General features: G+C 46.8%; 1 protein-coding gene across 1 annotated transcript; it reads left to right on the top strand.

Annotated features, from left to right (window-relative positions):
• The first annotated feature begins 555 nt into the window (after positions 1–555).
• On the top strand, positions 556–2,553 carry Nog (noggin). The gene has a single exon (XM_063251285.1). It carries the CDS (start codon positions 1,163–1,165, stop codon positions 1,859–1,861), a length of 699 nt encoding a protein of 232 aa, XP_063107355.1. The 5' UTR covers positions 556–1,162; the 3' UTR covers positions 1,862–2,553.
• The last annotated feature ends 23,377 nt before the right edge of the window (positions 2,554–25,930 follow it).

Genomic DNA, 25,930 nt, shown 5'->3' with positions numbered 1-25,930 from the left:
CCAACCGCGCTGAGAAGCTAGCCCCCGGCTCCTCCCCGCCGCGCCCTTCCCCGTGCAAAGCACCCGGCGAGTGAGATTCGCCCTGCAGCCCCACCTCGGCCGCCCCCCGACACCGGCCCTGCACCCTCCAGCCGGGCTCCAGCGCCGCCGCGAGCTTTCCCTGGGACGGGCCCTGGCGGGGCGCCTAGAGCCCCAGTCGCATTGCTCCAGGAGAAAGGAGGGGGGCGGTGCGTTTTGCAGGAGGAGGAGAAGGGGGGTGGGTGGTGGGGGAGAGAGAAAATTGCGCGGAGACCTGCCAAGCGCCACCGCTGCCGCCGTCGCCGCCGCCGCCGCCTGGGAGCCCCGGCGGGCAGCCGGGCTGTCGGCCTCCCAGGGCATCTGGGTCCGGCGGGCGCAGCCCTGGGCGCTGCCGAGGCCGCCGCCGCCGCCGCCGCCGCCGCCGCCGCCGCGAGTGCAGGCGGCTTCCCCAGAGCCTGTGCCGCCCCGGCCGTTCGGGGGTGGAGAAGTGGGGGGTGGGGTTGTTGTTTGGGGGGAAGGAGGGGGAGGGGGCAACGCCGAGAGAGTCAGTGGTTTCCATGGTGATGGAGCTGAAAGTGCAGGAAATTTAAAGGCTTGGACCTTGCGAGACAGACAAACCGGTGCCAACGTGCGCGGACGCCGCCGCCACCGCCGCCGCCGCCGCCGCCGCTGCTGGAGTCCGCCGGGCAGCGCCGGCCGCGGAGCCGGGAGAGGCGCAGGGAGAGGCAGAGCCGGAGCAGCTCGGGCCGTGCCGCGCGGAGCTGCAGTACGAGGCGCCGCGCGCGGAGGAGGCGACGGAGAAGGAGGAGGAGGGCGCAGAGCGGCTCGGCCCCGCGCCCTGCGCCCCGCGCCCCGCGCCGCCGCCGGCCCTAGAACGCAGAGAACAGCCGGCGCCCCCAGCGCCCCGCGGTCGCCCTGGAGGGATTTCAGATGCCGCGCCGCGGCCGACTTTCCGCGTAGACCCGGACGAGGAGTCGCAGCCAACTCTCTTGGGCGCCTGCGTTCCGCCCCGGTGGGAGCCGGCGCCGCGCAAAGGGCTTCTCCCCGCGGCTCATGCGGCCGGCCCTGCGCCTGCCCCGCCTCGGCTGAGCCGTCTCCGGAGGGACGCGGGACGCAGCGGCAGCCCCGGGCGCGCGCCGGAGGCATGGAGCGCGGCCCCGGCCTGGGGGTCACCCTCTACGCCTTGGTGGTGGTCCTGGGGCTGCGCGCCGCGCCGGCCGGCGGCCAACACTACCTCCACATCCGCCCGGCTCCCAGCGACAACCTGCCCCTGGTGGACCTCATCGAACACCCGGACCCTATCTTCGACCCCAAGGAGAAGGATCTGAACGAGACGCTGCTGCGCTCGCTGCTCGGGGGCCACTACGACCCGGGCTTCATGGCCACCTCGCCCCCCGAGGACCGGCCCGGCGGGGGTGGAGGCGCAGCCGGGGGCGCCGAGGACCTGGCCGAGCTGGACCAGCTGCTGCGGCAGCGGCCGTCGGGGGCCATGCCGAGCGAGATCAAAGGGCTGGAGTTCTCGGAGGGCTTGGCCCAGGGCAAGAAGCAGCGCCTGAGCAAGAAGCTGCGGAGGAAGTTACAGATGTGGCTGTGGTCCCAGACCTTCTGCCCCGTGCTGTACGCCTGGAACGACCTGGGCAGCCGCTTCTGGCCGCGCTACGTGAAGGTGGGCAGCTGCTTCAGCAAGCGCTCGTGCTCCGTTCCCGAGGGCATGCTTTGCAAGCCGTCCAAGTCCGTGCACCTCACCGTGCTGCGGTGGCGCTGTCAGCGGCGCGGGGGCCAGCGCTGCGGCTGGATTCCCATCCAGTACCCCATCATTTCCGAGTGCAAGTGCTCGTGCTAGAACTCGGGGGAGGGGTCCCCTGCCCGCACCCGGACACTTGACGGATCCCCACCGACGCCCCCCACATCGCCTCCAACCAGATTCACCACCCTTTAGCGAGGGTTTTCGATGAACCTTTTTTTTTTTTTTTTTTTTTTTCTGGCTACAGAGACCTAGCTTTCTGGTTGATGCAATGCACTGTTTAACTATGTAGGAATGTATATGTGTGTGTATATACGGTCCCAGTTTTAATTTACTTATTAAAAGGTCAGTATTATACGTTAAAAGTTACCGGCTTCTACTGTATTTTTAAAAAAAATAAGCAAAAGTTAAAAAAAAAAGAACAGAGAAAAGAGAGACTTATTCTGGTTGTTGCTAATAATGTTAACCTGCTATTTATATTCCAATGCCCTTCGCATGGCGAAGCAGGGGGGAAAGTTATTTTTTTTCTTAAAGTACAAAGAGAGGGGAACTTTTGTAGAAGGACTTTTTAAAAGCTATTTTCCATTCTTCGGAAAGTGTTTTGATTTTTCCTTGGACCTCGAAGAAGCTATAGAGTTCAATGTTATTTTACAGTTATTGTAAATATAGAGAACAAATGGAATGACTAATCATTGTAAATTAAGAGTATCTGCTATTTATTCTTTATAATATCCCGTGTAGTAAATGAGAAAGAAGTGCAGACCAGGATTAAAGAAAACCACTAAAACCCACTGCGCTCGACACTGCGTTTCTCTGTGTTGGTGATTGATGGGGGGTGGGGGGGTGCGCCGGAGGAGCGGGTAGGGGATGCTTTGCTTACTGTGCCCACTGGGAAAAGGGTCTCATCACCCCGAACTCCCCGCCTGTGGGGTGAAGGAGGTGACTGCAGTTTCTCAATGGGGGAGGGGGAGGGTGCGTTTTTTTCTCAAACCCCCTTTTACACATCACGTGGCCTTTGCTCAGTCTCTCAGCGCTCTTTCCCTAAGTCACCAAAGCTCGGGCCTATAGTGACCTCCACGCCAAGCCGGCCCCCTGGAGGTGACCCCAGGCTGGGCTGTGGGGCGAGGGGGGGGATGGTGGGCGGCTGCTTTGTCCTGCCTGACAGGCCCTTCACAATGGGGACACGTGTCTTTCACACCTACCCTGGGGGCGGAGTGCCGCTGAAACTTGACCCCCGAGGAATGGGGAGGAGGGAGATCAGAGGGAGCCCACCCAGATCCCACCACCCCTCCCGCCTTGCACCCCCCACCTCATTATTTAGCCCCTGTTAACCCTTTGCACTCCCGGAAGCTAGAGCGGTGAGATTGAGGCGATCCCTGGGAATCAATCGCCCAGAGCCTTTGGGATCTTGCAGGTCAAGCCCCCAAATCCTAGGCCCGGGGCCGCAGCTGCGAGGAATAACTGGGAGATGTGACACTCACCTTGGCCTCCCCTACCCTCAGAAAGACTCTGAGGTACCAGGTTTCCATGGGGTCTTGATTTGCATGCAAATCACCACCTTTGAGATATGCAGTTGGGAAGGGGGTACCCCTACCCCTTGCCCCACCCCTCTCTGGGCACGTACACCACTTGGTGGTAGGTGGGCAGGGAGGACAATTCGGATGGGAATTTTTGAGCTTTCGGGTGAGACCAAGGGCTTAGCGTGATCCCTTCGAGGGTCCGGAAAGATCATCCCACCCCTTCCCAAGCCAGCTTCGTGGGACCGCGCTGGGCTCGCGCGCGTCCCTCCGCCCCAATTCCCGGCGGTGGCGCCCATCCGCGGAGCTCCACGTGGGCCGGCTTCCTGACACCGCTCCCCGCTCCCTTTATTTATCTTGGACTCCAAAGTCGCTCTCCTTTGCTCCCTCCTCACCACCCTGCCACCTCCTCTCCTTGCACCACCCCGCCTCCTCCCCGCGCTCCCCGCCACCGAGTCCGGAGTCCCGGCGAATCCATGCTCATTATTTCAAACCTGTGCCGGGTGCCCAGCGCGGTCGCTGCGCCCCCGGCCCCGCCCGCCCGGTCCCTCCAGCCCGGCGCTTTCTTCCCTCCCGACCAGCCCCGGCGGCTCCGCGTTTCAATAGCCTGGCCCCGGAGCCGAGCCCCCTCCCCGCGCTGCTGCGTCCGCCGTGGGACAGACGCTAGGGTATTCATTAACTGAGAGCCGAGGAATAACGGCATTATTCCCCCCAGAGAGGGCACCCTGCCCCCGCGACTATCTGAGGCTTCATTGTAAAAGGATTAAAAGTTAAAGACCTCCATCTTATGATTCTTTCATTTAATCTTACTGGCGCCTGGGAGACATGCTCGATGGATGATGGCTTTTAAAATATTCTTAATGTCGGCTACCTTAAGACTCCAAGCCGGGCAAACAAACGTAATTTATTTCCAGAAGAAAGGGGATATTGAGATGTTTTAAGTTTATGAACCGCCGTCCCCATGTATATTTGTTAAGTTCTGACAAATACCCAAATAACGTTAAAATCAGCCATTCATCACTTATGAATTTATGCAAAACTTTTTGCGCCCTGAGGCCAATATTTTTTTAGACAGAGTTTCACTTGCGAGGGGCGGAGGAGGTGGGAGGAGGGAAGAGGAGGGGGCTCGGGGAAGAAGTGGGGTGGGGGGAGCCGAAAGCAAGAATTTTCATGCCTGGTAAACACGCGAATTATGCGAAGAGAGTTATTCCCAGCTGGGCGGGCAGCCAAAACTCGGAGAGCGCGCCGAGGCCAGCGCCCCCACCCCCACGCTGGCAATGTCATTGGATTACAATGCAGGTCTTCCCTCCGCGACGCCCCCTCCTCCTCCCCGCCCGCCCGCCCGCGCCCCTCCTCCCTCCCCGCCTCGGCCCACTTGGAAAACCCGCTCGCAGCCAGCCGGAGAGCTTCTCGGTTTTCAGGTCAGGAGCCAGGCTGCAGACGTGACGGGCCACAGACCCCCGGACTGACAGACCCAAAGGGCAGGCGCGGCGACATGGCTTCCCGGCACGAAGAGGAGACCCAGCAGGATCCAGGCAGTGCCAGAAGGAAGCCAAGGAGGTGCTGGTCCCGGGACGCGTGCCTGAAGCACACGTGGTGGTTGCGTCCCGTTATGATGAACGCTGATAATACTGTAACGTCCACGCGGGAAGGAGGACACAGCACTGGGCACAGAGGCAAGAGAACTGTCTCTTGCTGTCATCTAGTGCCTGTCTGCTAGGAGGGAAACTGATCTGCATGTCCTCTGTGGCTTTGACAGCCTATGACTTTGTACAGCTGCTGGAGTGGTACAATGCCTCCCCGGGATGGAGATTTGTAATTCTTACAGACACACACACACACAATATTTTTCAAATCCTGGAAAAGAATGAATGGCCAGGCTCCCACCACCCTAGCCCTCCTGCTGTAGTTGTGAAAATTCACTCATCCAGTCTTTGCTTCTCTCCTTCCTTCCATCCTTTGAACACCCCGCTACACTCCATACACAGGCGAGCTAAGGCCCAAAGCCCATGGGAAGCCAGCCCTGGTCCATGGAGAACCCCCGGTCCCCCAGAGTCTGGGAAGGGGATCTGGTTCCCTGTTGAGATGGGGAAGCCAGGGGCCCAATATCAGTCTTGCTTCTGAGACTCCTGGGAAAGGGGGTTGAAATTTGGCGGCAGCTGCAGGAGGAAGCTGGCTGTGTATTAAGAGCTCTGAGCTGTGCCCAGCCCATATTGGTATTTTGAAGGGGGTGATTCATCCTTTTTCTTTAATGCTCTTGGAATGTCGGGGCTGGAGGGGAGCTTAGATTCCAATGTCCACTGCTCAATACATGAATGAGAAGACTGAGACCTCCCTCAACTGCTGTTGAGGTAGGGTAGGTGGTCTCTATGGGCCCATTTCCCTTCACTGTTCTCTTTTTCTTTGTTTCTTCTTCTTCTTCTTCTTCTTCTTCGTGTGTGTGTGTTTTAATTTTGATGGGTGGGAGAGAATTCTCTGCAGTCAACAGAACAACAGATCACAGCAAACCAAACTGATCAACCATTCTGTCGCCTATTGGCAAGGTGTGTACTTTGTTATATATGCCAAGCACCCAGCTCAACCCTTTACACTAATTCTCATTGAAGATCCCTTGTCTCTAAGGAAACTGGGGTTCAGAGAATGTAAACATCTTGCCCCAAACCACACAGCCATCCACACAATTGTGGTTCAAAATCCAAGCTGACACCTGTAACTGTTCTTCCTTCAAAGACTTGAACACCTGGTTTGGGAGACACCACCCATGCCACAAGTGAGCTGGTTAATTTCAACTCAGGCTATCTGAGGATTCATACCCAGAGAGCCACACAACGATTTTTGTATACCCTGTTATCTATCAGTACATCCTCCCTCAGTCTCCCGGAGAGTTTACAATGTAATAGGGGAGGTAAGAAATGAAGAAAGGGATAATGATGAAATGAGAGTGAAGCCATCGAACAAACCTGGGCCAGAGAAAGGAGCACTTGCTGCTAGACAGGGAAACCAGAGAAGCCATCTGAGCAAGATCTCGGGAACAAGTTGAATGTCTGTCAACCCATGGATAAGCATGGGGAGGAAAGGGCCTCTGGATGGGAAGGGCAGAATATATAGTAAAGGCATAATGTTGGGAAAGTATTTATGTGTTTGGGAAATAGCTCAAAAAATTTTAGCATAGGATGGATCCATGCCTAAGAGAGCAAGCAATAAAGTCTGAAACACAGAATGAAGCCAAATTAGGGAGGGTTTTGAACACTGGTGATAGCACCAAACTTTTATTTCTCAAGCCATAGGAAACCAATGAGAGCTCTTGAATAGGACAGGGACATCATTAGAGAACACTAGCAAAAGAAAGTATTTACTCATTCTATAAACATTTTTGAGCACTGTCCTGATTATCTGTGGCTATACAACAAGCTGCCCCAAAATTAAGAGTTTTAAAACAACCATTTCATTTTGCTCAAGATTCTGTGGGCCAGGAATTTGGGGAGGGCTCAGCTGGACAGTTCATCCATTATACTCATGGTGTCGGCTGAGGGTTAGAGGATCCACTTCCAAAGTGGCTTCTAGCAGCTGGCTATCAGCTAGAAGACCAACTAGCATGTTGATCAGAGGCCCTGCAAGTTGCTTCCCCATGTAGCTTGGGTTTTCTCCCAACTTGGTGACTTTAGATTAGTTGGATTTACTTGGTAGCCCATGGCTCCAAGAGAAGGTGTCCTAAGAGGCTTGGGTGGGAGTTAGAGGTGGCCTATGACAGCAGGAGAAGTCTCACACCATTATTTGAACCTTAGTCTTTTGAGTAAGCAATGTCCGGCTCAGATTGAAGGGGGAGGAAACTGAACATCAGTTCACCCAGTGGGAGAAGCAGCAAAGAATTGGGGCCATCCCTAAACTACCTGTAGGAGGTGGCTTCTATCAGGCAGGCTCTGTTTTCCATGCCCTGACATGAACACAGAAAGAGAGTCATTTTCAGTTTAGCCTTGGTTTGAGTGCCCAGGAGGGACAGGAGATAGGAGGAATATGGCTCCCGAGAGATTAGTTACAGAGTAACTTGTCACATGTGACCCATGCTTGAGGGACACCAGTGCTGGTGAATACAGAGGTCACACGTCCGAAGACTTGAGAGGACTTGATGGCTGGCCAGGCATAGGTCTGAGGAGAGATTCAAAAGGGCCTTGCAATAGACCTGCAATAGACCAGGCACAGTGGTGAACAGGCCCTGGCCCTCCTCTAGTTACCCCAATCCCCCACCCCCTGTACACACACACACACACACACACACACACACACACACACACACACTGGGAAGTGCTTAGTAAATCCTCATGGGGCTCATGAGGTGCTTTGGCATGTTACTGAACAAGGGATGAGATGGGAAGATTCTTCTGGATTCAACTTTTCATTAACAAAACAAAAAAGATCAGCAAGATAAAAATACAGGTTGAAAAGTCACATAAGAGACTCTACTGTCATCTGATCTTGAAAGCAGTGTGATCAAGGAGGTGGGAGAGAGACAACATTGGCAGGTATTTTAAAGGAAAACAGAAGATGGATCCAGCCTGCATTTTTGGATAAAGCAGTGATGTGCTGAACCTGAGAAGCTCTCTCCTCTAGATTGCATGCTGGCCCCTTGTTTAACCAGTGTTCGCCTTGCTTCAATTGCATGCTTCAATCTTTATGTGATGGTAGCTCCCAGGATCTTGGTAAGCACTGCAATGGGGATCCCTGAGTTAGATGTAAGGAGGGGACAGAGAGTAAGAAGCAAATTTTGACTTTTTTAAAAGAAGAAGAAGAAGGCGAAGGAGGAGAAGGAGAGGAAGAAGAAGAAGAAGAAGAAGAAGAAGAAGAAGAAGAAGAAGAAGAAGAAGAAGAAGAAGAAGAAGAAGAAGAAGAGATAATAAACTAAGTCAGGAAGGAAACCATACACAGTACAGAACTTAGAAAGGGCATCAGATTTTGAGTGGAAGATGATACCATTACAATACTTAAACTGGTATGCCCTTAAACTCTTTACAACTTCAAGTGACTACAAAAATGAAGGCTTATCAGTAGTCAGGTCAGCTGACTACTACTCATTCTAGAGACTCTGGATCAGAACTGGCACTAAACATGACGCTTCCAGTCTCCCAGTCCAACATTCCTTTTACAGTCCTTATTAAGCATGAATAGCACTAGAATTTTAAAGAGCACTTTGATGTATGGTGTTTTACGTGAAATGTGACGTGAATACCCTTGAAGACAGGAAGTAGATCTATCATAATTGTACCCCAAGCTTAGCACAGGGCCTGACTCATAACAGCGCTTAACAAATAATGGGAGAAATAATGCCCCTAATGCCATTTCACAGATGGGAAAACTGATGCTCCAAGCAGGTGCTCAGAGCTCACTCCTGATGATGGAGGCGGGCACAGGTGATACCCTGCATACTGGGAGATACTGGCTGCTGTCTCTGTGGTCAGGGTTGAGCTCCAGAAACTAACCACATGTGCAGACCTCTGAGCAAGCCTCTGCAGGAATAGTAAGGAAGATGTCAGGAATCCGCACCTGCCAAGAGTAACAGGTCCCAGAATTGCTGGTTTTGGCAGCCCCTTCCCAGCCAGCATTGTAAAGGACGGTATTCAATTTATTCAGCAGGGGAGGAATTAGTCTAGCAAGGGAGGCAGTGCTTCCCCCATTTTCCAGATGTAAAAACTTGGGGGGAACAGGAAGCCTGAGGGCCACTAACAGCTAGCTGGGGGTGGAGCTGAGCTTCCAGCTGCGCTGGTACCATGCAGGCTGCCAGGAGAGGCGGCGGTGGGGTGGGGGTGCTCCTGAGTTTATAATCCCAGCCGGCCTCCCTTATTCCATGCTCACCCCAGCTCCAATCCATTCTCCACGCTAGAGCCCAAGTGACCTTAAGACGCACATGTGGTCTTGTCACTCCTCTGCTTTAAACCACTCAAGGGCTTCCATTGCTCTGAGGAAAAAGGCCAGAATCCTTACCCAGCTGGGGCCGGCTTTCCCTCGGCTCTGGGTTCAAGCTATATAGGCTTTCTTTCAAGTCCTGTCACACACACATCTCCTCCTGATTCAGGGCCTTTGCACATACAGCATCTTCAGTCTGTGATGCTCTCTTTCTGCCAGAACCCCTAAATGCTACCCCATTTTCAGCTCACATTCTCGGGGAATGCAGGTTTGGTCCCTCCACATTTTTGTACTCTGAGCTCTCTGCACTTTTAATTCATGGGCTGTCTCACAGTTTGCAGCTGGAGCAGTCATGCACTGCTTGACACCAGAGATGCATTCTGAGAACTGATTGTTTAGCAATGGTCATCAGTAGGTGAGCAGCAGGTAAAGCACTACACAAGCCCAGGAGGCACGTTCACTCCCTGGACAAGGCCTCTTTTGCAATCAAGAAGCTCAGTGTGGGTTGGGTATTTAGCTCAGCAGCACGATCGCCTGTCTAGCAATCATGAGGTTGGGAGTTTGATCTCTGGTACCAAAGAAGAGAGAGAGAGACAGACAGACAGACACAGATAGACAGAAAGACAGAGACCCAGTGAATCCAACATGTGCAAATCTGCTACAGCCTTATTACATTGGACTGTAATAAATTGTTTTATTAATAGGTAGGGAAAACACTCTAAGATAATGACCTAAAGAATAGTATAGTAAATGCATAAACAGGTACATAGTCATCTATCATCATTATTAAGTACTCTGCAAATTCAAGTGATGCCTGTGCTATGACATTTTGAGGGCTACCACATCACTAGGCAATATGAATGCTTCGGCTCCATGCTGGTATTATGGGACCATGGTCATGTACAAAGCCTGTCGTGTACTGAAGTGTCACTGGGCAGCATGTGGCTGCATTTATAATTTAAAGTTGCTTGAACTCTGTCTCTTTTGGCAGACAGTCTCCCCCTTCCACTTGCCTCACCATAGCTCCCCTGGTCTCTGGTACAGACTGGGGCATATGTAAATACTCACTGTACACAGAGATGAATGTGTACATTGGAAAAAGTGAAGCAATATTAATTCATCACCTTCCTGGGATAAGCCATGTTCTGTCTGAGGCTCCAAAGTATACCAAGAGTTTAGAGTCTGGCTCCTGTTAGTGATCTAGGCAAATCAAGAACGTGCCCAAATGCGTCATGTGGGGCAGGAAGCAGAGGACCCTAAGGTGACTATCAGTTCTAGGGATTACAGTGACTCCCAGGTTACTGAACCCAAAAGTCCTGTCTGTCGGAGTAGGTGGGGACAGATAGCTGGGTTGTCAGATAACCCCTTCCAGCAAATCGAGTGCCCTCCCTTTGAATGGGAGATCACCACCTAGAAAAACCTCCCATCATAAGGAGTTCAAAGTGCTGAGTAATTCATACAGAAAATTCTGAAAAGACTCCGAGGAGTGTGTAAAAGAATCCCCTCTCCTCACATCTGAAATCTTAAAAATAGGAGAGATTATCTTATCTGCGGGACAGTTAAAACTTGATCTTTCCTGCCCGGGGAATAATGAAATTAAGCAATGACTAACTCATGTCTAATGCTTTACAGTTTACAAACCACTTTCATATCCATTATCTCTTTCAAGTCCACACAACAGCTCATGACTAGAATTTTGATTATCATTTTGAAGATAAAGAAACTCAGACTAAAGAACTTACCCTGGAGGCCAGACCTTTCTCCTAGGTGGAAAACTTGATACTGAGGAGAAAAACAAAACACAGCACCATGGATTTGAGAGTGAGAACAGCCTGGGTTTGAATCCCGGTTCCAGTGATTAGTTGTGGATGCTGGTTAAGGTAGATGACCTTCCTGAGATGTTTCACATTCCAAAAGCGTGCACTGATATCTAGCCAACTGGGGTACTGCAATGGTCTGGTGAGTTCTGCCTGTGTTGCTCCTGGTAAGTGTAAGAGCCCAAGTGGATTCCTTTCTTCTCCCCAACCTAGGGACTATGCTGTGCCCCCATTTGGTAGTGATAAAAACTGAATATCCTGCCACCAGAAGTGGTGACCAGGTGCTTCTACAGGTTATTGCCCCGAAAGGAGCAGAGAGAGGGATAAAATCCTACAGCTTCTCCTTTTTCTAAGCTGACACAATGGGGCTGAGTTTGGGTACCTGTTGTTTTTCTTGTTTGTTTGTTATTGTTAAATTATAAGCCAAACAATGAATGAGGGCAGCTACCAAAAGAAAAGCCAGGAGAGATAAAAGCTGGGAGGGTTAAGTATTAAATCAGAATGGAGGAAAATTGGGAAACCAGGGAATTTGTTTTGAATAAACAAAGATAGGAATCCAGCTCAGGTAAATTAGTCCCAGTTTGTTCAAATCCTCTGAATTCATCATTTCTGGTTATTGGCCCTCAATCGGTTTTTCTAGTTATTAGAATCACCCAAAGAGACTTACAGTAGTCCTGAGTGGTCTCATTCTCATCTCTCTTCAGAGCCAAAGGCCTGGCTATGAGAAAGATCATCATAGCTATGGAGAACTAAGGCCCCAGGAGTCAATGTGCTGTATCAGCCATAGGACCCTCGAAGCGCATCTGTCAGCGTGTGTCCATCACTGAGGGAAATTAGGAAATGGAGGCCCAGAGAGACAAAAGTACCTGCTTAGCGGCTAACTGCTATGGGTTAGATCTTCTGTGTCCCCCAGCAGCCCATGTGTTGATGGCTCTTCTCCCTGGTGTGGTCGTATTGGAAGGTGGCAGAACTTTGAAGATGTGGATACTAATGGGAAGTCTTTAGGTCACTGGGAGCATAGCCTTGAAAGGAACAATGGAACCCAAGGCTTTCTTCTTTCTCCATTTCAGCCATGAGGTGAGCAAACTGTTCCCTCAGAATCTGCTTGCCATGGAGTGCTGTCTGACTGCAGGGCCCCAAAAGAGCAACCATCTCCGAAACTATAATCTACAATAAACATTTCCTCTTTGCAAGCTGGGTATCTCAAGTGCTTGTCACTGTAATACAAAGCTGAGTAACACATCAGCTTCAGGTTAGAGATCAAAACTAAAGGAGGTCTCTTGCATGAGGATGGGGGGCTGCTGGATGTGGGTTCTGGTGCCTTGCAGCCCCTGAATTGGAAAACCCTTCAGAATGCTGCATTCTGGGACAATTTCCCAGGGGATGCTGTAGTCTTCTTTGTTAACTTCAAAAGCAAGCATTATGGGTAGGCCTTGCCCTGTAGCCGTGGCCCACTGGGTGCTGGGGCATGCTTGGTGTCAATCCTCTTTCTGACTAAGCTCTTGGAGATGGATACTTCCTAGAGTTTTGGTCAGTTCTTGTCTTGCTTTCTATTCTGTTCTATGCCTTAAACCTCATATTTACCATAGTGGGAGCTGTCATCCTTGGGTACCTGCACCTCTGGTCCAGGTCACACATTTCTCCTGTGTTTCTTGTCTGCAGGGCCAGCCTCCTCCTGGATTGCACCACAGCCAATCCCAAGTGGGGTCCTAACCCAATTCTGCCGCCTTCTAATCTCTCTGTTCTCACCAACAGTTTTCAGTTTTATTTTCGAGTGATGACTACAGCATTTACCCAGGCATCCTCTCCTCCCAAAGTATCTTCCAACATCTGAATTCTTTCTCAATCTTTTTCCTCATTCCCATCCTCATGATATTGCTAAACCTCAAGCCCTTATCATCTTTGCCTTGGTCTTCACAATAGCTTGAAAGTCTATTTATTAACCTCCAGCCTTGCCCTGTTTTCAACATTGCCACTGAAGTTGTCATTTTCTACTCCAGATTTTCAGAGCCTTCTCTTTTCTATAGAACCAAAGTTAAATTCTTAGGTCTAACACCCACGGTCCTTTACAATCCATAATTCCAGTTTACTCACTATAATCCAATATCATTTTCTGCTTCACCCTGTCCACACCACCCAGTCATTCCAACTTACTCCTAGCTGCCTGAACTTGCCAACACTTAGATGCTTCTTTGTTTTTCTTACATTATTTTCTCCTGGTGAGGGTAAGGTAGTGGTACTTCAGGGCCCATCTCACACAGCACCTCCTCAGTCTTTGGCCAGAGTAGAAATGATCGAGCCATGCTTTGTCTTCCCACAGTGCTGATGTTTAGTAATAATGGTTATAATAGATGTTAACTGTCCATGTGTGGCAAGCTCCATTCTTTAATTAATCCTGTATGTCGACTCCATTGGCTTATGAAAATAGAGTAGGCTTCCGGGTCTGTCTAGGGGGATAATGGAGATGTAGCTTGAGTACTTGGGCCCTCACTAGCTCCTCTCTTGTACTGTTCTCTTATTCTACTTCCTGGCTGCCATGACTTGAGCACTCTTACTCCATGACTTCTGCCATAATGTTTCTGCTTTGTTGTTAGACAACCATGGACTGAACCCTCTGTGACCAAGAGCCAAATTAAACCACACACACTTTGAGTTGTGGGTGTTGATTATTATTTCTCAATGATAAGAAAACTAACAGACATACAAAATTGGTACCTGAGAAGTGGGGTTATTGTCCTGATTATACCTGACTATGTTGTTTAGAAATATTCAGAAGTGATTTGAGGGAGGAGTTTGGAAAGGTTTGGAGATGCAGGCTACAGAATGCTATCAGAAGAATATGGTGAATGATTCTTATCAGAGTTTAGAAGACCAAAATGCTGGTGGGAATGCAGACAGTAAAGACCAGGATCAGGAGGTTTCAGTTGGCAATGAGGACTTCACCAGCAGTTGGACTCCAGGCCATTTATGTTACACATTGGCAAAAATTTGTCTATATTTTTATCCACATCCTGAGACATTGCAGGAAACAGAAATTAAGGGCAGTATACTAATCTGGCAGTGGAAATTTTAAGATAGTTCATCATTCAGGCTGTGGCATAGCCTGGGATAGCCTGGGATTCATTTCACTGCTGGCTGCTTTTAACCAGATTTATAATGAAAATTAGGGACAGAAGATGAAGCAGAAAAATTTGAAAAACTTTAAATTTGAGACCAGAAGAAACTGTGTAAATTTGGTGTGACTGCTAAAGAGATTAACACTATTAAAAAGAAACTAGGTATTTTATACGGGGACAAAGTGTTAATCTTTCATTTGAGAAGAGATTCCCTGGGATGCCTACTCCAGAGGGGCTTCCTATGAAACTGGTTTCCTGGGATTCATTTCACTGTAATCAGTCACTCAGGCTCTCAGAGTCTGCTGCAGGCATGGTCCGTGGGGGCCTGGATACTGCTTCCAATGACAGAAGACCTTGCAGCCATCCATGCAATGCTGATTTTATTGGCATAGGGAATGTAAGAGTTATGGAATCAGAAAGATTTCTACCCAGACTTCATAGGAAGGCCAGCAAGGTCAAACATGGAGCCTCTGAGAGGTACTGCATAAAGCTGTAGGAATAAAACTTAAGGTAGAGACCATGGGAAGTCAGATATGCCAGGAATCTGGAATGTCACCCAAGGAAATCTACAGACCCTAAGTGAAATAAGCCCAAGAGAGGCCTTGCTAGATGGAGATGTTTCATGCTGTGCCAGTACACTTTGGGATTACGTAATTTGTTTTTAATTTTTACAGAGAAACACAGATAATAGTTTGCTTTGAGTCCCAAAGGAGACTTGGACTTGAACTTTTGAAAAAGCTGAAATGGCTGAACTTTGAGGAAGAAATTATTCTTCTTTCAGTTGTATATAGGAAAGTTACTATTATACTAAGTAGAATAATAAACTTACAACTGCATGTAGAGATTATGCACAGGTTAAAGAGATGTATTTGGATGTGAAGTTGACAAAGGATAGACAGTGACCACTAATCCTGAAAATCAACTTCATTGGATGGAGACACATTCCTGGGTAAGTCTGGGTAGGTCATGGAAACATGGCCTTTGGTACTAGACATGTTCCCTTATTTGTTCTTCTCTGGTACTGTTCTCCTGCTGTTTTCCAGCTGCCATGGCAAATTTGCCCTGTCATTTTTGCCATGATCTTTCTGCCTTGGAGCCAGCTAATTGTAGACTGAATACTTTGTGATAGTGAGCAAATTAAACCTCTTCTCCTTTAAGTTGTGGTGTTGGGTATTGTATCTCAGTGATGAGAAAGCTAACTAATATGGATACATTATGTATATCTATTATTTAAACTCTAACAGAATCCTATGTTGATCAACCTTTCTTTGGTAATATATATTATTGTTGCTTTTACTGTATGCATTACCAATTACTAATATAATTACTAACATAAAAGTTCACAGGGATTGCTGACTTACCCAAGGGCTAACTACCTAGTGGCAAAGTAAGGACTCAAAATCATGATTCAAAATTTATTCTGTCTCCAGCATTGTGTACTGGGCCCCAACATCTTAGTTCAGTACTTACTACATCATACTGCATGTGTATGGCCCCATATCTGGCTGACTCTGGAGTTCAGAGCCCTTGGAAAGAAGTTACAGTGTTTGATTCTAATGTCCAACCATAGCATCCAACCTGGTGCATAATTTACAGTAGCCATCTAATAAATACATGATAAACAAGTGAGCAACTCACTGTAAGAAGGAGCCTTGGTTTTTTCTTCTTAAAATCCAAATAGAAGTTGTTGGAATATTTAGTGAATATTATTTAATTTCAACTTCAATTTAAGAACTTTTGAAGACGTAGGTAGTGTAAGGTTGTTAGAAGCATAGATAGTGAGGTTGGACTACAGTACTTTGTGTTTCTCCATCTCAGTTCTGTGGCTAACAATATTAATGATACCATACGCTCTCAAACTCACAACAAACATGTCTCTCTTATTGATAATGTGTGCTCCTCCAAAGAGCACAAAGCAGTCCCCTCCCACGCAGAAAGGAAAAGTGAAGAAATACAACCCCAGGGATCATGGGATCTTGGTGAGGAGGCATACAACTACCAGGCAGGAATGGTTTTCCACAGCTATAACTCCTAAGAGATGCAGGTACAGCCAAAGACAACACAAAGAGGAATTTTGTCCTATTTTTACCAGGAGAAGATGTGGGTGCAGTCGTAGAACAGAGTTGATGGACTTTAGAGTGCTGTGATTGCCATTCATTCCAGTCATTATTGCACTAGAGATTCAGAAGCCAAGACCCAGAGCGATATAAAGCTTGGCCTAAAATAACAAAGCCACTTAGTACTGGAGCCAAGACTAAATCCTGTCACCCTGAAATGGCCTATCACCATCTTCCCAATACGAAAATCACTTTTTCTGAAAAATTTCCATATGATTGTCTTCTTGTTTTGTTCCAGAATGAAGCATTTCTTTAAAAAGCATGCCAAAGGGACCCTAACTATCCCACAAATGTGAGAGACCCTTCTCTGGTCACCAAAGCCCTGAGAGGTATAAAAAGATCCAGGAGGGGCTGGGGATTTAGCTCAGCAGCATAAGCACCTGCCTTGCAAGTGTGCGGTCATGAGTTTGATCCCTGGTACCGATAAAAATGAAAAAGACAAAAAAAAAAAAAAAAGAGATCCAGGAGACTGGAAGGACCAGTACTCAGTAGTACTTAGCTGCTCTTTCCCTTAGATATGTCTGGAGTTGCATCTTTCCCAGGGCTGGGAAGTTGGCCCAACATCTGAGCTGACATGGAAGATAGAGCATAAGTTTTGGAATGAAAGAAGTCTGGATTGGCAGCCCATCCTGAGCCCATCAGTCCTTGTCCTTCCCCACAGAGGCAAGACTACTGTCATGTCATCCTCTCATCCATCTGTTGAACATTTACCCCATGACAAAAACCGCAGCGTCAACAAATTTTGAATTCTTTCCTTTCCAGTTGTTTGTCCACAGGCAAAAATCAACTATAGCAACTGTCATTCCCTGGTCACTTGCCAGGTGCCATATATTGCATTAAGCATGGCTCTCATTCTACACAAGCCTGGGAGTGTCACTACTGTCCATAGAGGAGGAAACAGAGAGGCACGGCCAAGACTGAACATTACACAACCAAAAAACGACCAATCTTGGATTCACTCTGGCAGTCTGACTTCACAGCCTATACCCTTGACCTCTTCAGCTCTCTGGTTCGTAGAGTAGAAGAAGCATTGTTGCCCCTGCCGATTTACTGCAGGGATAAAAGCAGGTAGAAAATGGAAGAGCCTGGCATGATGCCTGCCATATGGCACTTATGCAAAATATTCTCTGACATCAATAGAGGTTGAGGCAAAGGACAAGAATAAGAAAGCAAGAAGTGAAGGCCAAGTTTCTGGGCCCTGTTCTTATCATGTGGTGTCATGGGCCAGGGCTGCTGAGTACACTGCCCCTTTGACGATGCCAATCTGATTGTTAAAATGTTGGGCCTTTGCTTTTTCTTGAATCCTCATACACTGGTGTGCAAGTATGCACAAGCATACGCACATACACACACATATGCATCCACTGCAGCTTTTAAGTTTTTTTACATTTTTTTGTGCTTCCCTACATTTGGTATTCATAGCAGTAATGAAAAGGGAGCACAGCTTCTATTTCAGCCACACCCACGTCTTCTCTGAAAGTGTTCATCTAACTTGAGAAATGCTGTTCAGATGTCTGGGTCAGCCTTGCCCAAAATGTAGCATGGCGTTTTCCCAAGGAGGGGACCAGGGACCAGGGATGTAGCTCAGTGGCATAAGCCTGTCAAGCACAAGGTCCTGAGTTTGATTCCTGGGACAAAACAAAAAAAGTGTGTACCCAAAGAAGGAATAAAGAAAGGGGTACAGAGTCTCCATTAGTATAAACAAGCAAACAAACAAAACTCTTTCTAGGATGGAGATGGAACCAAAGAATCAAAACTCCAAGTGACTTGTAGACAAGGTATCCCCAAGCATGAGATCTAGTGAGGTCTGTTTGAGGCCCCTGAACCTGTTGTATGGCAGCCAGACACTTCCAACCTTTTTGCAAAATCCAAGCTTAGACTTTACAACCCTGAAATCATAGGATCCGTGCCTTATGTCACTCGTCAGAAGCTGAACCACTTCACCCATGTGATTTCTTCTCATAGGAAGTAGGTCAGTGACAACTATTCTTTATACTTACCCTGAGCATAGGGTTCCACCAAACACATCTTACATAACATCTCAACTGGTTCTCCTCTTCAGCAAGCTGAGCTTTACTACTGCCAATTCTTTTCATGCTTTTTTCCTTGTCTCTTTCTTTCTTTTTTCTTTTTCTTTCTCTTTCTTTCTTTCTTTCTTTCTTTCTTTCTTTCTTTCTTTCTTTCTTCCTTCCTTCCTTTCTTTCTCCTCCTTGTTCTCCTTTTTTGTCCTTTCCCCTCCTTCCTTCCTTCCTTCCTTTCTTTCTTTCTTTCTTTCTTTCTTTCTTTCTTTCTTGAGGTGTAGAAATGGAGTGGACTCCAAGTGGTCCAGGGCTCTTCTTCCAAGAAAACACCAATCAGTTGCTTACAATGTCTTCATCTGATATCGCGTGCTTAGTTACTTTTCCATCCCTAGGATGTCATATCCAGTACCCCCAATTTAAAGGAGGTTCATAATTCTAGTCTGCGGTCAGCTAGCTCCAAAGCAGAAACAGAACAGAAAAGTGGATGGTAGAGGGAAAGGTGCTCAAGGTGCACCCAGGAAGTAGAGAAAAGAGGATCCAGAGACAAGAATATACTTTTCAGGTCTTCTGCCACCCAAGACTTGTTTTAGTTGCTGAAATTATCAGCAGATGAATACACTGATGATTGTATTCCTTGTGATCTAACTGCATTCCAAATACATGAAACCTTGTCAGAGACATTTTAGATCTAAACCATACCATCAATCCATCATTTACATATTATATGCTAATAAGAGTATGCCAGTGGAATTGATGCTGGACCTATGTCATTTAGAATTTGAGAGAAACTTAAAGATCACACAGTGTGATTCCCCACCCTCTTCTATTTTACCATGGAGGAAATTTGGTGTACAGCATTATAATAACACATATGTGTTTACTGAAGCCCAAGGAGGAAAAGCATTATGCTCCAAACCAAACAGCTAGTAAGGAGATAGGATTAAAACTCCAACTTTAACTCCTCATAGAGGCTACTAAATATCTACCAACCTAAATGTTCCAGACGCAAGACATGCATCAGAAAGAGTCCCTGAACTTCAGGTGGGCTATATTGCTGTGTGAGCTCTTGATCCATCTATGAACTTCAACAATTTGAAGGATAAATCATAGTAATGTAGAAACAATGAGGAAGCAGAGGAGAGGAGAGGAGAGGAGAGACACTTAATAAGGAGAATGGCTTGACCACAAGATGGGTGATCTGAAATAGATTAGTGCAAACTGGGAACTCCACATAGTTCAAGATTACTGTAACAGACAGCAAGAGCCAGCAAGTGATGGGAAAATAAAAACCAGGTGAAGGACATACTCAGGACTTTAGACTCTACCTTCACGACCATTGAAAGTCATTAAAATGTTTGTGTGAGGAGCATTCTCATGTAAAATATGGAAGGGCTTATGTGAAGCCACAGAAACATTCTGTATGTCTTGGAGAAGGTGAGTTTGAAAGGAAAATAGAAGTTGGTAGAATACTTCAAGGTCTGGGCTCACAATTGGGTGGTCCTTTATCATGGAAGGATTGGGAATGGAGAGGAATGAGTTGATGTAAGCTTTTCTTGGGAAGCAAAATTGACATGACGTGGCAATTGACACAAACAGTAAAGAGAGGAGAGGAGTCAAGGAAATAGTTGCATCCTTTCCTGACTACTCCATGAGGTGTTTCTGATAAAAAACAAAGGAATCTATGTACATAATATCACTGTGAGGCTATCTGGAGACCACAGATTCATGAAGAAAGAACAGCCTTGGACCAATCAAGGAACGGTGTCCAGTGTAGCTCTACTCCAAATAGGCAAGGTTCCTCTAGGAATGTTATTTAATTTTTGGACCTTGGTTCCGTTATCTGAGACGTACAGTTGTTCTGGACCATCTCTCTGGTGTCTTCCAAGCCTTGCTACTTCATGCAGCTGTCATGAAGATAAAATTCATTCATTCATTCATTCATTCATTCTTTCTTTCTTTCATTGAGCACCTTCCATATGCCTAGCCATGTGCTAGACTCTGGGAAATTAAAGATGAACAAGAGATGATTTCAGTCTCAGGACAGGAAAGCACACACCAGTGACAACCCATTACAAAATGGGCTGTGAACTCCAAAGTGTTCTTAACCCAGGTTGTCAGTAGAGTGTACTAGAAACTGTTCCTTGAGAATGGGATATCTAAACTTATACTGAAGGATAAATAGTTGGTCTGGTGACGAAAGGAAAGAGATTTTCCCAGGAGCAGTAACAATATTGACTAAAAGTAAGACAGTATGAGACAGTCAACTCAGGGAATTGAAATAAGAACTGTATATGAAAGTTGTGGTAAAAAAACAAGGTACTATCTCATTACTATCATCATGCTCGTGGGACGGAACCTGGTAAGATACACCACATATAGAATGTGCTACTGCATTTTTTTAACAACCAGGTTATTCAAACCCATTGAATTCTGCATTTCTCTCCTCTAGACTGTGATAGGGACATAGAGAAATATTGTTTTTTCCTTTTCTCAATGATTCTTCCTTCGAAGAATACCAGAAATCTGCATAGTACAAATGAATCATCCCCGTGTCTATAGATTCTCATAAAACTGGAAAAAATAGGCAGTTATTATCATTTCATAGATAAAAATGATTAGACACAAACAAGTCGATGACAGAACTCCGTGAGATCTGAACTCCGTGTCTCTGGCTCCATTCATTAGCTCTTCTCCACAGGGACCCTCTCATTCCCTTTGTCCCTGAACCACCCAGGGTCCCTTCTCAGAGACATTCATGGAAGACTGCTCTTCCACAGTAAGCAATGCCTTGTCGGAATTACCTTGTAACTCTAAGCTTCCCCAGTTAAGCCATCTCCAAATCATTTTGGTTGGAAGATAGGATCAATTTGTGTCTGGAGAGGTTTCCTATAGGCATAAAATCATATCAGTAATGGGCATATTTCCCATATTTAGTCAAGGGAGGTGGAATTTCCCACCTCTGGGGCTGCAGCTTTTTTAAAAACTCTTTTGCCTTAGTTGATGCTTTCTTAGAATTCAGAATTCAACTTATTTCAAAGTCCAAGTCAGCTGGAGGTCAAATGGAACTGAGTTTGGACCCAGAAGACTACTGTTAAAGCCTTTCTTAACCTTGCTGCTTTCTATCTCTGAGATTTGGGGGCCTCTAAGATCCACACATACCCTGGTTTACCCTGGTTCGTGATGTTTCTCATGACTGATTCTAGAACTATGTGTAAGTTATATAGATTCTCTGAGCCTCATTCAGAAAACAAAAATGAGCCCAGTGCTTATACCTCTCAGTGTGATACTGCTTAACTGGTACTAGTTGGATACATAATATCATTTAACATAAGTGTAACAGCTGCTTATCGACATTTACTGACTAAATGGAAGAACATTTACCAAATGAATGGGAGAATGTAAAAGAGTACCCTTTACCCTTCTCTTCCACCCTGACTCACTTTCTTACTTGGTAAATGGAGATAAAAATGTCCCCGCCATGTACCTCATGGGGCAGCTGAGAGCAGATCCTATATAGTCATGTTTGCAAAAGTTCTTATGAAGTTTGAAAGTCTAAGGTGATCTAAAGTAGACTTTACACCATCTAAGGAATCACATACATTATTTCTCACACTAACAAATATCCTACAGGGTGCGGATAACCGTCATTTCTAGTTCCTAGATAAGGAAACTAGAACGCAGAAGGCTAAGAGCCTTTTCCAGTCCACAAGGAGTCTACACTGGAGCACAGATTGTAAGCCAGGTCAGTCTGGCACCAGATCCAAAATTCTTCCTGGAGCAGCCGCTGAGCCCATTGACTCGTGAGGTTACAATCCTGATCTCTGAGGCGAGGTGACCTCCAATCCTATTTGTGATTCACTCCTGATTAGGATATTTTTGCAGAAGAGTTAAATATCTTTTTTGTTCTTCATTGTGAAAAGAAAGCACTGATAGAGTTTTCCCATGGATGTGAGGTGAGAGTCTATAACTCACCTGATTCTAGCTCTTCAAAAATGAGAAAATCACAGTACTGTAATGTAGTGGAGACCAGGGGTGGAATTTAATCTTGATCATAGCTAAGATGCAAGATTTTCTTTACTTTAGTAAGTCCCAGGTCTCACCTCCAGTGGGAATTCTTCCAAGATCATTTACAAGCACTGTGCTTAGAATCCTTAACATGCACTAACAGGAAACACTTGTTTTTGTTGTTGATGAATAAGCTTATTTAAGCCTTTTATACCTTGACTACTACCATGAGATTCACAGCTTTCCTGAATCTAGTAGTAGTAAATATTGTTTCTTGAGTATTTACCATATGTCTAAAACTGAGAAGGTTTTATCATTTGTGCTATGCAGAAGAGAAAAACTGAGACTCATTGAAGGGACACTTAGTTCTTTGTATGGAAGATACTAACAGATTATTTGTAGGATTTGGGAATGTGCAGGTACAAGCTTGTATGAATGAATGAGGTACGTCCTCAGAAACAAGGGTGATCTGCAGACCAAAGCTTTTCAGTTTTATATTGTTACTCAGCATCTGGTATAGAGCTGATTGCATAAGGATGTTGGACTCAGACTTGGACAGAGGTACGGCCAAGATGTCAGATGAGTTTTCTGAGGCCTCCATCCAATGGACACACATGCTGGACAGCACAAGCATGAGCATATCAGGTCAGAGTTGAATCTTGCCTTTTTCTAAGTGGAGACTGGGTGCGAACAGTACTGAGGCCTCTGGGTCTGCCAAGTGGCGGCTTGAAAGTTCATCTTTTGGGGGACATTTGATCCTTTCTGATCAGATGAGCCAGGCTAGAAAATTATTTTCCAGCTGAAACTTCACTTTCTTCTGAAAATTGGATTCTCAAAGACCAATTCCCCTCAACACTTAGAATCCCCAGCTATCCCTAAGTCATGCTATTGATACTATTAAATAGCATAAAAGAAGATCCTCAGAGATCAAAGACTCTTCTACCACTCTCCACAAGTGTTTGCCTTCTTTGCTACCTGGCACTCAAAAGTGACATCAAAGAAGCAAGGGGGAAGAATAAAAGGGTGGGGTGCACAAGCTCTGGGGAGGGGAGCAAGTCAATGCTTTTCTTCCATTGTCTATGCATTTTAAGTAGGTCTGCCTGGTAAGGTAGGAGCCATTGTCCCATTTTCTGGAAGAGGGACCTATATCTTAAAGAAGCCTGTCACAATGATTAGGATAGGTGACAGACATGAAGGTTGTGACCTATGGTCCAACAAGGGACAGTACAAAGTCCTCAAGGTATGAGGAGGAAGCACAATTGTCTTAAGAAGGAAGACCTCCCTGGGGGAAGTATCCACAGTGTGGTGAGCTCATGCCTGATGGTGACTGGCTGACTTTGCCCCAAATCTGTTGCTCTATGTGGATACAATATGCGTCCAGACTCCTCACTAAGTGTGTAGAAAGCACTTGAAGGCAACTGACTTTCTAGTTTTAAGCCCCACTTCCTTTATTAGCAGAAGAGTACATAGTACTGCTGGTGCCACGGCTGTGCCCACACGGCTAAGGGCATCTATCACACGCGTCTGGAAACCCTGGGTCAGCAGCAATGTCCTGTTTGTTGGTGAAGACGCTGCTGCCGCTGATGCTGCCGGAGAGCATTCCCTTTATCCGTCTAGAAAACCTACACACAGTGCTCTGCACGGATTGTTGATTATTCAGCAAACCAAGTCTTGTCTCAAGCACTGATCAAACTCCAGAAGTTCTTTTTCCCTCGTGATTCTTGGGGACACAAAATTCTCAGACTTGAAGCTAGCAACATTTTGGGCTAGATAGCTCTGTGTTTGGGGAGGGGGTGTAACTCTTATCTTGGAGGGTGTTTGGCAGAATCCCTGACCCCGAACTCCCAGATGTCAGTGCCTGCCATCCAGCTATAGCAACTAAAATATCTCTGGAAATTGCAATTTGTCCACAGGCTGGGAGGCAAAAATCACTTTGCCAAGGGTCACACATGATACCAGGTCCCATCCCTGTGAAGGAAACCGAGCTGGGTTTCTGTTCCCCTTGCTCAGCTGAGAAAAACCTTGAGGCCCAGGCCAGGAAGGTCCATATCTAAGTTCATACAGGGATCTAAGGGACAATGGTCCCAACTTCAATCTGTTTTTATTAATTTTATAGAAAAAAAAGTAAAACAAAATTTCATAACAATTAATAGGAGAATAACAATAGTTTATATGTTGTGTATTGTTGTCCTTGAAGTAGTTACTCAGAGTGCAAGTGATGGGCATAAAAATTTTTCCAACTGATATTAACACAAGCGTTCCATTTCAATGAAGTAAGGGACTCATGGTATAACTGCCTTGCAGTCTTTCCCCTTTTCCCTTCCTTCCTTTCCTTTTCTCCCCATCCTAGTCCCTTTTTCCTTTTGAACATTTTTTTCCCCATTTCACTATACCTTTTGTACATTTTAGACCTTGTTTACTCAACTTCACTTTCTAGAATAGCTCCTGAGTTGAACTGCAGGGCCCTTTACTAACACTATGCAGAGAAGTCTCTCTAGTTCCCCTGTGGGCCTTCCTGACTCTTCCCTTCCACAGAGGCAGCCTGCAGGCCTGCCCTGCCCTGCCCTCTCCCCTCTCCCTCCCTCTGCTCTGCTCTCACCTCATCTACTCCCCTTGCAGGAGAGGATCACCTGAGTGCCTGGATGGAAATGAGACCTTCATTGCAGGAACAGTGACAGAAATAATACTAACACAAAAGCCAGACCTGGCTCTGCCCCAAATTTCAAACCTCACAGGGACAGACTCTCACCTGCTGTTGGGAGGACCCTGGTGTTGGGAGGGGGGCTCAAGTGAGCTTCCTGTGTGCCCTGGAAGGAAAGATCTTGGCCAGCTCTCTGCCACCTGGCAAAGTCGGGCGGGGTAAGGGTGGTCCAGAGTGGGCTGTTCTGGTCCAATGCACAGTCCCCACTCTCAAGGCCCCTAAGTCCCTTTTGCATCCAGCTTGGAAGGGCCCTACAGAATGCACCATAATAACCCCTCCCTCTTCCCCACCTCCCTGCCAGGGTCGCACTGGCCTGGCTGTCTCCCCTGTAGAAGCCAGCAGGCAGTCTGGTGCACAGGTTAGGGGTGTGTAGCATTTTGTCTGAATAGGCCCCTATGTTCCCATAATTTATAGTGGTAAGTAATCTTATTTGCAAAGCAAGCCCTTACAGTTATAAAAAAACAAGTTAATTGACTTGCATAAAAATCAAACATGTAAAAGTTTCCATCTTAACACAAACAGCACACTGAGCCCATTTGTACAATAGCTATGATGCAGCGTGGCCTGCGTCTGGACTACCTGGACCAGCCTCTTTCATAACCCAAAATGGAATCTTAAACCCTGACAAGGCCACATACCGATGGGAGTTACTGAATTTAGAGTCAGTCACTCAACTAATTATACGACGTTTTATTTTTTTCTTTGTGTCAATAAACAAACTTGGGTCTGACTTCTGACATGGAGTCTTGGAAGCCAATTAAGAGGCGTTCCCAATACATTACAGGGTCTACAAACAAGGATGGCTTTTCTTGGAAGAGTGAACATCATGTTTCTTTTAATGAGTGTGAAAATATATGAGTTTCTTAATCACTGGCAACTTCGATGGAGTCCATCTGACACAAGGAAATCGCAGACTACCAGCTCAGGAATGAACCAGGGGCCAGATTCTCTATGAGGTTTTTACTGTGAGATCCTC

Source organism: Cavia porcellus, unplaced genomic scaffold, assembly GCF_034190915.1.
Source record: "Cavia porcellus strain 051 isolate PalLab524CR breed Dunkin Hartley unplaced genomic scaffold, mCavPor4.1 scaffold_6, whole genome shotgun sequence".
Taxonomy (NCBI): Eukaryota; Metazoa; Chordata; class Mammalia; order Rodentia; family Caviidae; genus Cavia; species Cavia porcellus.
This window is presented reverse-complemented; position numbering and strand designations above follow the sequence as displayed.

Bases quoted from the DNA above. Each gene is read 5' to 3' on its own strand.
- Nog (XM_063251285.1), top strand. From the start codon at position 1,163: ATGGAGCGCGGCCCCGGCCTGGGGGTCACCCTCTACGCCTTGGTGGTG.